This window comes from Vigna unguiculata, chromosome 1, assembly GCF_037176805.1.
Source record: "Vigna unguiculata cultivar grain cowpea cultivar isolate G323 ecotype 2 chromosome 1, ASM3717680v1, whole genome shotgun sequence".
NCBI classification, from domain to species: domain Eukaryota; kingdom Viridiplantae; phylum Streptophyta; class Magnoliopsida; order Fabales; family Fabaceae; genus Vigna; species Vigna unguiculata.
Window position 1 is genome coordinate 881,939 of NC_140792.1, and position 15,802 is coordinate 897,740.

General features: G+C 27.6%; 2 protein-coding genes across 2 annotated transcripts; both read left to right on the plus strand.

Annotated features, from left to right (window-relative positions):
- The first annotated feature begins 1,987 nt into the window (after positions 1-1,987).
- Positions 1,988-6,117, plus strand: LOC114179639 (putative glucan 1,3-beta-glucosidase A). Its single transcript, XM_028066056.2, has 8 exons — positions 1,988-2,335; positions 2,838-2,957; positions 3,042-3,239; positions 3,336-3,497; positions 3,794-3,963; positions 4,080-4,229; positions 4,927-5,267; positions 5,617-6,117. Exons 1-8 carry the CDS (start codon positions 2,153-2,155, stop codon positions 5,796-5,798), a joined length of 1,506 nt encoding a protein of 501 aa, XP_027921857.2. The 5' UTR covers positions 1,988-2,152; the 3' UTR covers positions 5,799-6,117.
- A 5,611-nt stretch (positions 6,118-11,728) lies between these two features.
- LOC114164417 (21 kDa protein-like) lies at positions 11,729-12,552 on the plus strand. Its single transcript, XM_028049120.2, has one exon. It carries the CDS (start codon positions 11,781-11,783, stop codon positions 12,348-12,350), a length of 570 nt encoding a protein of 189 aa, XP_027904921.2. The 5' UTR covers positions 11,729-11,780; the 3' UTR covers positions 12,351-12,552.
- The last annotated feature ends 3,250 nt before the right edge of the window (positions 12,553-15,802 follow it).

The following is a 15,802-nucleotide window of genomic DNA, read 5'->3' on the forward strand; positions in this document are numbered from 1 at the left end:
GATCAAACCCGGGTCACCCAGGTGACAGGCGAGAATACTGACCACTATACTACAATGACTTGGTTGATTTTGAGTTGTAAACGTTTTAGCGGGTTAATTATTGATTTTGAGTTGTGAACGTTTTAATGTATTAATTATCACTTCATTAAGTTTTCAAACTTCCTTTTATATATATATATATATATATATATATATATATATATATATATATATATATATATTAAATGTAATATTATAAGTGAGTATTAAATTTGTAATTTAAGGTCAAAATTATTTAAAATTTTAATTATTCATAAAAATTCTTGTATGCTTAAAAGTAATATTTTTAATTCTTACACATACACTTTTTATTCTCTAACCAAAAGAGGCTTATAAAGTGAATATGAATATAAGAAATTAATTAGAGGGATAAAACAAGCAATTAATCTTTATTTTCACTAGTTAAATGAAGAAAATATGTGTAAATTACATAAATATATACCATAATTCTAGTTTCTAGTTTATTAGTTGGAAGGTATATAATGAATGAAGAATATTGGATTGGTAAGTTTCGTCCACAAGAGGAAATGAATGACTTTTGTGTTCTAAACCAAACAATTATTCTCTCAACACCAACAACAAGGTCAAACATTACTTAAACATGGTAATAGGGTTTTTATTTTGACAATGTCTATAAAAAACTTTATTGGAAGATTGCAATAACCAAGATAAAATATTCATGAATGAAATTAAAATTATGACATAAAAAATGTGAATATGGACACAAGTGTCTTTATTGTTATGTACCACATTCACTTTCATCCTTCAATCATGGTTGACAAAAGTACCTAATTAATCAAAAAAAACTCTAATTGAGTAAAAAGAATACTAATGAAAATGGTTTTTTTTTTTTTTTAAATTCAGCCATAGAAGATTTGTAAAATGGGTAATTATATTTTTCATGGTTCAATTTGGATTGAAAGAGAGAGGCTTTCACAATTATTCTTTGCTTTGTGAATCTCCTTTGAATTTTGGAACAAAAAAAAATATAGACTATGTAAAATATGTAAAAATAAAAAATATTATAATTCAAAACATGCGAAATAATTTGAATGATAAAATTTATCAAATAATAGCAATTGAGTGATAAAATATATAATTATTTTTTTATGTTGATCCTCTTGTGTGGTTAATGTAAGAGCAACTTTAATTATATTAATTCTATGTTTGAATTATTGTTAACTAACATAAATATGTATGTACCACCTCTCAAACAAATTTCCAAATCTCGTAATAGAGTTTCATAATGAAAAAGATAAATGAACATCTCCAACGCCCATCTTACATTTTTATTATAATAACAAAGAAAGAATGAACAAAAATTAAAACTAATATATAAATTCTTATACAAAATATTCTTAGAATTTTAATAAAATGTTACAATCTAAAAAAATATTAATTTTCTTGTCTTTATCAATAAGACTCTTATTAATTAACACATTTAAACTCAATTTTATTAAAAATCTTATATGGGATAGAAAATATAAATAAAAGAATACAAATTTTTTTATCGTTTTTAAGTTAATTTTATAAAATTAAATTAAATTTAAAACTCACATTTTAAGTTAATATACGAATTTATTCTAATAAAATTTATCAAACCTATCATACTATGTATTATCAAATTGCTCTCAAATATCAACTTCTCAACATAACAAGTTATATACACATAGCTTCTGAGTCAATTTTATTATATTAGGTTAAACTTAAAATTCTACCTTTTTCTTTAAAAAAAATGTTTTAAGTAATTAATACTTTAAAAAATCTTATGCATAGCTATATGTTGAAATATAACTGAAAGTAATGAATGACTGGTCCCATATTTCATTCTAGAACAGTACATGTTAGATGTATTTTCCTTCTACTTTGGTTCAGCTCATTCTTAGTCAAAGTCTAAGTCTTTTTCTGTCAAATTATTAGTTATTATTCAGTTCTTAGAAAATAAGAATGTTAGCGAGTGAAGAACGCGTAGAAAAAGTGGCAAACTTTAACGTTATAAATCTACAAACATCTATGCCCATAAACATCATTTTAATTCTTCCAAACTTTATCTTTCGATATCTAACAATCATTACTTTGTTACATCAGAATTGCAGCAAACTGTTTCATCAAGATGGGTTATGACAGATACTGGTTTAGTAGTTTCATGTTGAGTTTATTTCTGTCATGTGCTGTGAATGTTTTGCTTGCTCAAAATTTGCCATACAAAGCTGTGAATCTAGGAAACTGGTTGGTTGCAGAGGGGTGGATGCAAGAACCCTCTCTCTTTGATGGAATTGTCAACAAAGATCTTTTGGTATTATTTTTTCTCCTAATTTGAAGTTTTTGTTTGGTTTATAAGAGGAGGTTTTGTTGGAGAAATACAATACCAATGAGATCTGAACCTAATTATATAAGGTATTGACACACCTCTCAACCAAAAACTCTAATACGATGGGTTTATGGGTCTTTATTCTTATATAGTGCTCTATTTTCTCATTTCTAGTCAATGTGAAACTTAGACTCACACTTGAATTCCTAACAATCTCCCCCTCAAGGGTGAGTCCTTTAACCACATTGGTACACTCCCCCTCAAGTGGAAGTATTCCCAATTGTAAATACTCATTTTCTGTCCTTTTCTGTATAGCCCTTCTTTTTAACGGGACACACACTTACTTAAAACTCTTGCCAAAAAGATTTTCGATACAAGAACCATACCACACTCGTCTGAGTCTGTTTTAACCATCAACTCTGATACAACTTGTTTTTACTGAATTTTCTCTGTTAAAATACATTTCTGAGAGTGTTTGATATTTCAGGATGGAACTCAGCTGCAATTGAAATCCACAAAATTTAACAAGTATCTCACTTCTGAAGATGGAGGAGGAGCTGATGTTGTAGCAAACCGTGATTCAGCTTCTGGTTGGGAAACATTCAAGGTAGATTCAACTTCAGCTTCATTAGGATTCATCACAATCTTTTGATCTGCATTAGGAATAATCACATTCACTTGTTCTATGCAGCTGTGGAGGGTGAGTGACTCATCCTTCAACTTGAGAGTCTTCAACAAGAAATTTGTGGGGCTGCAAAATCATGGGGGTGGAGACAAAATTGTAGCTGTTTCAGACTCACCTACCACACCAGAAACATTTCAGATTGCAAGGGATCATAATGACCCCTTCAGAATCAGAATCAAAGCTTCAAATGGCAAGTTTTTGCAGGTACATGTTACTCATTGCAAAATCATATATACACTCATCCTTCATGTCACAAATCTCTGTCATTTTTAAAAACTGTGCATTTTTGTGGATGTTAAGGTTCGATCCGAGACATCAGTGACTGCAGATTATGAAGGCACAAATTGGGATGAAAAAGACGCATCGGTGTTTCGTATGAATATTGTACCAGGCACCACTTTAAAAGGAGAGTACCAACTCACTAATGGTTATGGTACTGACAGAGCTCCTCAAGTCATGAGGGTGAGAAATTTTAAAATTTTCGATCGTTAGGAATCCAAGTGTGAGTTTAAGACTCACATTAAGTAAAAATGAAAAAGTTGAACACCATATAAGAACTATGGACGAAAACCCATAAATCCATTGTTTTAAAGTTTTGAATTAAGTGTAGTGTCAATACCTTATGTAATTGAGGTTCATGTCTTATTGGTGTGTATCTACCCAATGAAACTTTCTCTATAAATCTAACATCAATGACAAATCATCATGAACATATCTTCATTCATAGTGAACTCAAGCTGTGTAATTTGGTGTTGTAGGAGCACTGGAGCACATACATAACTGAAGATGATTTCAGATTCATGTCAGAAAATGGCATAAATGCAGTGAGAATACCTGTTGGATGGTGGATAGCTAAAGATCCAAACCCTCCTAAGCCTTTTGTTGGTGGATCATTAGCAGCATTGGACAATGCTTTCATTTGGGCACAGTAAGTCTGCTACTTTAATGTTGTAACAGATATAATATATGAAGCATTTAATTCAGCTTCAATCCACACCAGTTTTTCATCACTTACCAAAAATCTCTACTATTCATGAGTTGCAGAAACCATGGAGTGAAAGTGATCATAGACTTGCATGCAGCTGAAGGTTCACAGAATGGTAATGACCACAGTGCCTCAAGAGATGGATACACAGAATGGGGAGAATCATACATACCAAACACAGTTCATGTCATAGACTTCTTAGCAGAAAGGTTCCTTTTATACTTCTTAGCATTGGCGACTTTAATCCTAATTCAATTTAACAAAACTGATTTATAAGATGAGATTTACAATTATACATGTATTATAAATACTATAAAATTGTCTTATCTGGTTAGGATAGGCTCAAACTTATGGTTTTGATACTAGGTTAGAAGTGGATTTTAAGTCTAATTCAACCTTACGAAACCGACTTTTAAAGTTAAATTTGCATCCACTTATATATTACGAAATCTTTTTATCTCTAATCGAGGTGAGACTTTCGACATATAATATAAGTTTAATTAGTCAGATGGTGCCTACTTTTGTTCGGATGTGTCAGTTTGGTACCCACTTTTTAAAAAGGTGTCAATTGAGTCCAAACTTTTGAAAAGATATCTCAATTAGAGTCCTTTCAGAAAAAGAAAATTATTAACGCTGTTAACAAAATTGATATTTAAACTGACTTACAAAATTAAGTATTACTATTTATATTAGAATCTAGTGATAAAAGTCATGAATAAAGTTAACAGCAATAATTTTTGTCAAAAAAGACTTAATTGATACATTTTTTCAAAAGTTGAGACTCGATTGATATATCTGAACAAAAGTGAGTGTGAGCCAACTAATTAAATCTATAATATACATATGATGATGTATGATTATTTAAGACTTAAGGATTGATATATGTGCAAATGAAATTGGTGACAGATATGGTAACAGACCAAACTTAGGAGGGATAGAGTTGATGAATGAACCAGTTGGTGTGAATTTAGAGAGCCTGAAGAAGTATTACAAGGAAGCTTATTATGCTGTGAGGAAGCACAACCCAAGTGTTCATGTCATAATGTCAAACCCTTTGGATGCAGATTCCAAAGTGCTTCTCTCATTTGTGAAAGGGTTTGACAGAGTAGTCATTGATGTGCATTACTACAATCTTTTCTCTGACAAATTCAGCAACATGAATGTTCAACAAAATATTGATTACATAAGAAATGAACGAGCTTCGGATCTCAGTGGGGTCTCTTCCTCAAATGCTCTCAGTTTTGTAGGTAAGAAAATGAAAAAGAATCATATTATTTCTGTTATGTTTTAAAATAGGAAAATGATTTTTTAACTATTTTTTCTTATAATATAATGTAATGTCTTTTAAGTGATTTTGAAATATTAGAAATAAAAAAGTAAAAAAAATAGAGAACCATTTAAAAAATATCACTTAAAATTGTAAGAAAAAGTTGTTAAAATTTAGTAGTCAAAATATCGTTATCTTTTAAAATATGGTTCATTTTAGTTTAGTAAAACGATAAAGAATTTTTAAGAGTAAAAATAAACAGAAGAAAAATAAATGAGTAATTTTCGTGCAAATATAATTATGATTTATTTATTTATGTTCATTGACAGGGGAGTGGACAGGTGCATGGAGTATACAAGGTGCAACTAAGGAAGATTACCAAAAATATGCCCAAGCCCAATTGGACGTGTATTCTAATGCAACTTTTGGATGGGCCTATTGGGCCTACAAGTGCAAGTTCAACCAATGGAGTCTCAAATGGATGATCCAAAACAATTACATAAAGTTCTAGATTTTGGGGAAATAATAATAATAATAATTATTATTATAATATATATATATATATATATATATATATATATATATATATGTGTGTTGTGCATCGAAAGAAGTGATCTAAATTAAGAAATTTTAGAGCACATCAATCACTTACAATGTACTTTGTTTCACGAATAATAGCTATATATGTATATTTTAATCATTAAACTAAAGTTTCTAGAAACTATATCAAGTAGATTTTAAAATGTTAGTTATATTTTAAATAATTCCAATATAATCCAATGTCTTATATTCTTGAAAAAATATTATAAATTACCATATATTATCAGTAATTTTTTGATCATAAAATATACTTAATTTAGTGTTTTGGATATCTTCATTCCAATTTTATCAACTTAGAAAAACTATACTTATTATTAAAATGGATATATTATAATTGAGCTAATACAATGTTATTACAGGTATTACTGAATTTTTATCAAATTAATAATTTTAATATATTTTAAAATATTAAAATAATATATTTTAAAATTACAATAAAAAAAACACTCAAAAACTCAATAGAAAATTAAAATTCGTAATTGTAGTCGCTATTGGAGAGTTGAATATTGATAATCAAGTGTCATATTCATTGATAAGAATTGTTGTTCTATTTAACAACGATTGCTATTAATTCGTAATCTCTTTCCATTTTGATATGGGAAAGGTTGTAATCAACAGTTCAACATTAAATTCGAAAACAAATGTTTGATTTGTTTCCACATTACTTCTATTATTGAGAAATCGAATCTTTTTATTGGTTCTTGAATTTCTCCAAATCACAATCTCCTTTCATGTCACACTTATTATTTTTCATTTGTAATTAATTACCATATAACACGTGAACCACTAACAAGAGAATGGGACATGGATGTATTTTTGACGTTGTTTTCTGTTCAGTATTAAAAATACATTGTATTAATATTTTAAATACTTTTTTAATATATTTTAAAATGTCGAAATTAGTGGTAATCAATATATTATAAATGAAAAAAAAAATCAACAGAAAATCCAAATTTTACAAATAATTATTATTATATGTATTCTAACGTTATTGTTCATTTTTAATTAAATCCCATACTAATCACATTATAAACATTGGTTTCACGTAACAAATATTTCTCTATTCTTATTATTTATCCATGGAATGGAATTATACTACTATTTATCAAATTAATTACTTGTCTCTCTTATCTTTGGTTTGTTTTGTAAAAGGAAAACTTTTCTTTTATAATAACAATTTTGTTTAAGTTAGAAAAAATTAAGAGGACAATATTACTAGTTTACAATTTTTTAATATTTAAACAATCTTACTCAAATTATGAACAATTATTATGGACGAGACTTAATTATATATTTAACACAATTATATAATCAAGAATAACAAAAATTAGAGATTAAATTGAAAACTTTTTACATTTACTGGTCAATATATACTCACCAATAACTAATTTTTAAAAATTAATTTGAATTTACTTAATTTTCATACATAATTTCTTAAAACTTTGTTTGGGAAAATCACATATCAATAAATTATATTTGCAGGATGATATGTAGTAGCACCTCATTAGTTTTTTTTTTTTTTCTGTTGCAGAAGTTTAATTATTTTATTTTAACTTAACGAAGAATGTTACAATAAATACATATTCTAAGTGAATAAACATACCAAACCTCAATAAATTTTATGTTTTATTATAATATTTCCCTCTTTCTTGATCAATTTTCATTTCTTCTCTAACTCAACTTCCACCGTTTTTCTTCGATATTATTTTCCTCTTCTTGATTAATCCTTGCATCTTCAATCATATTACTCAAAATTTAATTTTCTTTTTTCATCAATTCTCCCTTAACTAATAAATCGTTATAAAATTATCTTCACATTAACATCTATTATTTATTATTAGTTAAACTAATTTGATTTATTAACATACATTTTATTTTCTATTTTATAAATTCACATCGTTAACAATTTCACAAATAAACTTTAAATTTAATTTAATCTTACGAAATTAACTCATAAATTAATATTTATATTTATTTATATACTATAAATTTATTTTATCTTTGATTAATTTGAATCTTCTATACACATTAGCTGAAATCACTATTATACATATTGTAGAAACTTACCAAACACATACACTTAGAAATTACCAACACCTCTATAATGTCCCAATAAAAAATAATAATAATCATAATACACCTCTTAATATTAAAAAGGTATTATTATTATTATCTTAACTTTTTTTTTTCTTTGTTTACCATGAAAGCAATACAAGGAGATGAAGAAGGTGATTTTGGGAAGCCATTAAAGGCGATCATATCTCTTTTATATATAAAATATGTGTTCATTATATTTTAAAATGAATACTGTATATACAATGAGTTTATTTTATGAACATATTTGTGGCTAACACAAATCCAGAAAAGGGGAATATTATGTGGTAAATAGCTTCGTCACCAAAGGTATGGGTAGGATTGGAAGACAAAAATAAAACAAAAATTCAATTTCAATTTGAAGGTGAAAATGACATTCATCGGCATATTTGTCTTCGCATGCATGCAATGCAACTTGGCACAATGTGGGAACAATTTACATAATGCATATTATAATAAAACAGTGTAGGAACTGTTATATTTTCCCAACTCTAAAACTTTCTAATCACAAAATTGTTGGAAAAAACATTAATTAATGTCTTAATGTTATAAATTAATGAGTTAAATATTTTGTTCTCATAAACTTAACTATAATTTTTTTTTCACATTTTTTGATCCAAATTTAAAATAAATAAATATAATTTTCACAATTCAATATATTAATTTTTTATTAAATTACTTTTTTATGTTAATATTTGAGCTGAAATATGAATAAATACGTTAAATTTGTAAATTTGAATGTTGGATTTGGTTAATCAACTCTTTTTATTCGTTTAAAATCATAGACCTTGTTTCTATTGTATTCAATAGTTTCACATTACCTAGAAGTTGATGTTTAATATGATTTGAGGAAAATGATTTATTGACTACTAAATTTTGACAACTTTTTCTTACAATTTTACGTGACATTTTCTAAGTGATTTTTCATTTTTAATATTCTCAAACCACTTAAAATATGTCACTTCACGTTGTAAGAAAAAGTTATCAAAATTTAATATTCAAAATATCATTGTCAATAATTTAAATATATCTTCCTCCTTTTATCTACTATATGTCTTGTAATAACAAAAACATAACAATAAACAAAATTTACGACAGAATGATATTTGGACGTATGGTGATTGATCCTTGAAAAAAAAACAAATATATATATATATATATATATATATATATATATATATATAGTTATTAGTTAATTTCAATAATTGCCCTCCGGTGGGGTATATTTTGTTAGAAGGGGAAAAGAAAAAAAAAAGAGTGTCCATACTTTTAGGGGACAGTTATTAATTGGACATTTCACATCCCATTATACCAACAAGTGTGAACTTGAACGTTTCATACACTCATTTGTTGTTGCCATATTTGCTTTTCATTGCATCATTGAATTGGATATACGTTTCATTCTTTCTTTTGTTTTTCATTTTCCAGCTGATATTTTCTTAGTTTCTGTTGCGTCTAATCAAGACTCAAACTCTAATAATTTTTACAATTTTGCTTTTATTGCGATAAATAAATAAAAAATTAACGACTTATGACTTTCGTTTAAAACTTTTCACTTTCTCTTTTTCTTTATCAATATAAAATTTACTTTTTCATACCATTACATTCATGTTAAATTCTGTTAAGAGTTGTTTCCATAAACACGTTTTACGAAAACGAAGGAAATATCCGATTGTCGTTTTCTTAAACTTAGCTTAATCGCGAACGAATACAAGTAATTAGTTAACTCAACATTTAAAAAAAAAATAAATATATTTTTGTCTTTTAACTTTCAATAAATTTTAAAATTAGTTTATTTCGAAATTTTGAACCAATTTATTCTTTTATAATTCAAATTACGTATATTTAGTTTTTTTAATCAAATTTTGTTTACTTTACTTGATTATCTCGAAATTGTATTTGAGTTATTTATACTGTTTGATACATTTTTATTTTAAGGCTTAAATACCTTTTTGGTCCTCATTTTCGTAGTGTTTGTTGCGGATGGTTCTCATTTTGACATAATGTTTAAAATGATCGTCATTTTTACTTAATGTTTAAAATGATTATATTTTTATAATTCGTGTTTATTTTATTTAATATTTTTTGTAACACCGTTTAAATCATTAATGAAATATCGTATAAGTAAAGTTGCACGATCTATATTAGGAATCCTGTCCAGGTGTGCCAGGTGTGCTAATTAGTTAATTACGAAAAAAGAAAACTTAACCTGTGAGATCTACAAATTAGAAAATGATGAGAGAAAAAAAAATAAATAATAAATAAAGAAGATAAGATACGCAGGCACGCATCTTGATGAGTCCAAGTTGTAGTAATGAAAGGATGTGTGTGACAGTCACATGGGTGCAGTCACCACTGTGTGAAAGCTACCTTAAAATAATGTCGACCAGGTGGGACCATTTTGTTCGTTAAGAAACCATTAATCCCTCATTATCAAATTAACCAAATCTCATTCAGGTAAGAGGTGTCTCCACATTGCATTTTTTTAATCACACCTACGCCACTTAAAGTGAATACAATATCAACTTTATCTTAAACAAACATATAATTCATTAACAACTGCTTACGCCACTTAAAGAAAAATTACTATTTTAAAAAAAAAATATTTTATGTAAAACATTTTGTTATTTAGATTTTGGGTTAAATATGTTTTTAGTCCCTTAACTTTTTCAACAAATTTTAGAATTTTAGATAAATTTAATTTTTTTATTTTTTGAAATATGTGGATTTAGTCATTTTAATTAAATTTTGTTAGGTTTATTTATTATTTCGTACGTATTTCAGGATTGTATTTAAGTTATTTATATTGATTAAAATGACTAAATTTACATATTTCGAAAGATAAAAGACTAAAATAATTCAAAATTCAAAATTTACTAAAGATAAAAAATCCAAAAATATATTTAATCATTAATTCTTTTATTTTTTTTTATATTTAATCAACGTAAGGTACGAGTTAGTTGAATATTGCAAATGTATGAGTTAACTAATAGCATAACTTCTATTTTGTTTTTTTCTCTCTAAGAAGAGTTTATTCTTGATCGACATTGAAACACTTGTACATTTCTCATAACTACAAACAAGATCTCCACTCTGTACCAAAACCTTAATCTCTGATTTTTTTTTTCACAGGAAGACACTTCACGTTCTTAGAGAAAAAAAAAAAAATAATGAGAGAGAGAGTCCCGTGTGAACGTGAATTTGTAACATAGAGTGTTCACAATGTCGGTAGGAGCCATAAACTTAAAAAAAGAAAAAAAAAAAACAAAGGCTCAGTCTCACATGCGAAGTTAACAAACAGAGTCTACATTAGTCAATTCTTCTGCCACTCCCACTTAATTACACTTGTATTTTCGAGTTGAAATTTTTTATTGATTTTTTTTCTATCATGTGTTGAGTAATAAAAATATATTATATTAATATTTTTAATATTTTTTTAATATATTTATTTTAAATTAGTGACAATTAATGTATTTTAAAAAATAAAAGAACAACATAAAAAATGAAAAGAATCCAAATTCCATATTTTCATCATTTAGTTAAAACAAGTTATAACATTAATCATTTATTATTGCTAATAAAACAGAAAAAAAAGGGAAAAAATAAAACTAAAATTCCCTAGATTTGTGTTGTGTTATGTTAAGTTAACCAGACCCCACAAGAACAGTGGTAGAAAGATAGACACGGACACGGGGTTGTGGTGTTTGTGTTGTGTTTTTTTCTTCTCTTGTTCTATATATTCAGATCCAAGTTCCTTTTTTTTTCTCAAGTCTCAATTCTCTGAACTCTGAAACAAAAAATGGCGAACTTTTGGGTTCTTCTTCTCGTTGTCCTCTGCAGCTTCCACAGTTGCCTGAGCGCCTCCAGCCCCACGAACTTCATAAAGTCGTCGTGCAGCGCCACCCAGTACCCCGCCCTCTGCGTGGAGTCGCTGTCGGTGTACGCCGCCGCCATCCAGCAGGACCCTCACCAGCTGGTGCAGACGGCGCTCTCCCTGGCCCTCAACCGGACCGAGTCGACGAAAAGCTTCGTGGCGAAGTGCAACAAGTTCAGGGGTCTGAAGCCGCGGGAGTACGCCGCCCTCAAAGACTGCGCCGAGGAGATCAGCGACAGCGTGGACCGGCTGTCGCGGTCGCTGAAGGAGCTGAAGCTCTGCAAGGTGAGCGGCGAGGACTTCGCCTGGCACATCAGCAACGTGGAGACGTGGGTCAGCTCTGCGCTCACCGACGAGAGCACGTGCGGCGACGGCTTCGCCGGAAAGGCGCTCGGCGGAAAGATCAAAGACGCCATCAGGGGCAGAATGGTGAATGTCGCTCAGGTCACCAGCAATGCCCTCTCTCTCATCAACCAGTATGCTGCCAAACACTAGAACAACTTTTTTTTTTGTCTTTTTTTTTATCCTCTTTTTGTTCTGAAAAAAAAAAAACATGAAAAACCTTTCTGTGTGGTGTGCTTGGTCGGTTGTTTTTTTTTTTGTGTTTCATCGATGTGTATGTAAAATCAAGTATGTAAAATCAAGTGAGCCAGATATATGAATTTTGTTATAACGGTGATGCTTCATCTTCTCAAAATAGATTGCACGAACAACATTGTAAGATCAAAACTAAGTTTGATTGAACATTATTAATGTGTTTTCCTGGTTTTCTCACTTCAAACTCGATCTTGATTTCGATGTAAAATGGAATAATTATCAGTGTTTAAACAATTTAAATTGTAATTTTGTTGAACTAATAATAGTAATAATAATAATTTAATTGGAGGAAATTGCGGACAGCGGGAAATTAATGTTGGTAAGTAACACACACACGCTTTCTCAGCGCGTAAAACTCAGTTGATTATGGATGAACGGCGTTCGGAGTCAGTGTTCCGCGTACATTAGCTGTGAATTTGTGAGAAATTATTATAAATAAATAAAATTCAGAATAGAGAAATAAGATTATTTGAAGTATAGCTAGAAGAATAGTGAGAAGATTCTAGATTTATGACTTGGGATTTTAATTTATATTTGGAGGGAAACATTATAGTTGATGAGAATATACGATATTAATAAGCGGTGGAAATACTTATATAAGAAATAAAAAATAATATTTAATTAAATATCTTTAAAATAATAAATTTGAAAACTTTTTAATTCTTATTATTGTTTTATAGTAAATATAGTAAATGTGAGTTTAAATTGGTAAGGTGATCATAATAAGATTTAAGACGAAAGTGGTAGCATGGTGGTGAAGCGTAAATTATGGATGAAAAAAATGAAATGGAAGTATAAAAATGTGAGCAATGAATACGGCAGAAGAAGAGGAAGAAAAAAAAAATCACTTGTTCAAACGGACCCTATAACGTTCCATCACACTAAATAGTCTTACCTACTAACCTACTTTCTCTTCATCTTCTTTACAGTACAATTTGCATCATGGCTATAAAATTTTAAGTTTTTTTTTTTTTTCTATAGAAAAACCATGGTGGAGGACAGGTATGAATTTCAAGTATTTTAAGATTTTTAGGTCAAGTGTGGTAATAAGACATTACTTCAAATGTGTTATAATGTTTAATTTTTGTTTCACTTGTGTTATGTTATCAAAATTGTTAAGATCGATTATTGTATTGAAAAGATTGAATGTTTTAGAATTTGAAACTTCTTTATAATTTTATCTCTTAAAATGTTTTAAAATTTTGAAAAAGAAAAAAAATATTTAAATTATTTTTAATTTCAACTTTCTATGTAATATATAATTATTGGAACTACCAAATAAGTCTTAAATTATGTTTTAAATTCATCTTTTAAGTATTTTTTTTCCATCCTCAAATTATGTTTGAAAAATTATGTTAGTGAAAATCTTGTAAATGTTTCTTCAGCTCTTATTAGCAATACTTTGATAGGTGTCTTAGAATCTTCTAATTATAGTTTTCGGGTTTAAATTCACTAATTCACTTTATACAAAAAAATTAATATAATATATGATATATCTCAGAGGTATATATATATATATATATATATATATATATGTATATATATATATATATATATATATGTATATATATATATATATATATATATATATATATATATGTATATATATATATATAATCTTCGATGGATAATTGTAATTTTATTAAATTTTATTTTAAATATTTATAAAATATTTTTTTAAATATTTGTGAGTATTTTTTAAACAGGTACTCGTACGAATAATAAGACGAATAATAAATAGATTTTTTTTTGCATGTCCAGTTGCAGGTAGACATTATTCGTGGTTGATTCGACCAATTGTCATCCCTAAGTGTACTAATGTCCCAGAGATTCCGGGTCAAGTCAAAGTCAAACTTGTGACGTTTGGGTTGTTACATTATTAAATAGAATGAGTTGCACTTTGATACTTTGATTAATAATTATAGTTTTTAGTCTAGTGATGAATGATCGATCTAACAATAAATATCAGAATCAATGTTACTAGTTTATTCCTATAGGACAATTACTTATGAAATTGCACATATCAATTATTTTGTGGTGGTGGAAAACAAATGAGTCGGTTTACAATCGAATCATAACACTTTAACTATCATACTCTTATATATAAAGAGTTGCATCGTGACTACTTATCGACCAAAGCGTTCCATTGAACAATATATACATTATTAGTATTAATATTTTCTTTCCTTTTTTGTTTTTTTTTTTAAACTTTTGTCTTCATGTTTCCAAACAATTTTCTTTAGTTATTTTAGGTCTAAATAAGTTTCTTTGTTAACCCTACAAGTCTTTATTTAGACGAAGATGATTAATGATATGTTGGGCCAAACTTTATTATAAAATAATTTCTTACAATATATTTACTCTATCTATTTTAAAAAAATTAAATCATATAACTACTTTTCAATTTTCTTTATGTAAATTTGTTCTTTTGTTCTTAATTTCGAATTATTTATATTTTTACTGATGTATTTATTAAAACTTAAATCTATTTTAGTTACCTTATTTAAAGTTTACGTAAAAGTACACATGCTGTACTAATTAATTGTTTAAAACAAGAATGGGACAAATCTAACTAACCCAAATAGACTATAAACCGCAATCAAATTATATATATGTAACCTCTTTTGTTATTTATTGTTAATGTTTTTGAGTTTGATTTTGCTTAAATCATCAAGATGCAGGTTCAATATTTTATTTAATTTTAAAACTATTTAAAACATCACTAATGGAGTTTGTTACAGACAAACAAAAAAGAAAAACTAAACAAATTATATAACCTAGTTTTTTCCTTTGCATTATACTATCAATATCTCTTGCAGCAACAGTGGTGGCTTTCATTTGGTCTTTCAAAATTCTTTATTAAACATGTTGAGTTAGTTAGTTATTGCCAACTTCTTTTAAGATTTTTTTTTTAAATTAATATTCAACTCACATTGTTTCAAAGAAAAGAAAACTTATTAAATTATGAGTTAAATATGTTTTTGGTTCCTTAACTTGAAGTGAAAATTGTAATTAGTCTCTCTTCAAAATTTTGGTTCAATTTAGTTTTCCAACTTTAAAAATGCGTAGATTTAGTCTTTTCAATCAATTTTTTTAGTTTATTTAACTTTTCAAATGCGTTTTATGGTAATTTCTTAGCTAACATTGAACTAAAAACGTATCAAATGGTATAAACAACTCAAATGTTATCATGAAATGCGTTCAAAACATCAAATAAACTTAAGAAAATTGGATTAAAAGAACTAAATTCATGCAATTTTAAAGTTGGGAGACTAAATTTGATCAAAGTTTCAAAATGAACTAATTCTAATTTTTACTTAAAATTGGAAGACTAAAAATATATTTAACCC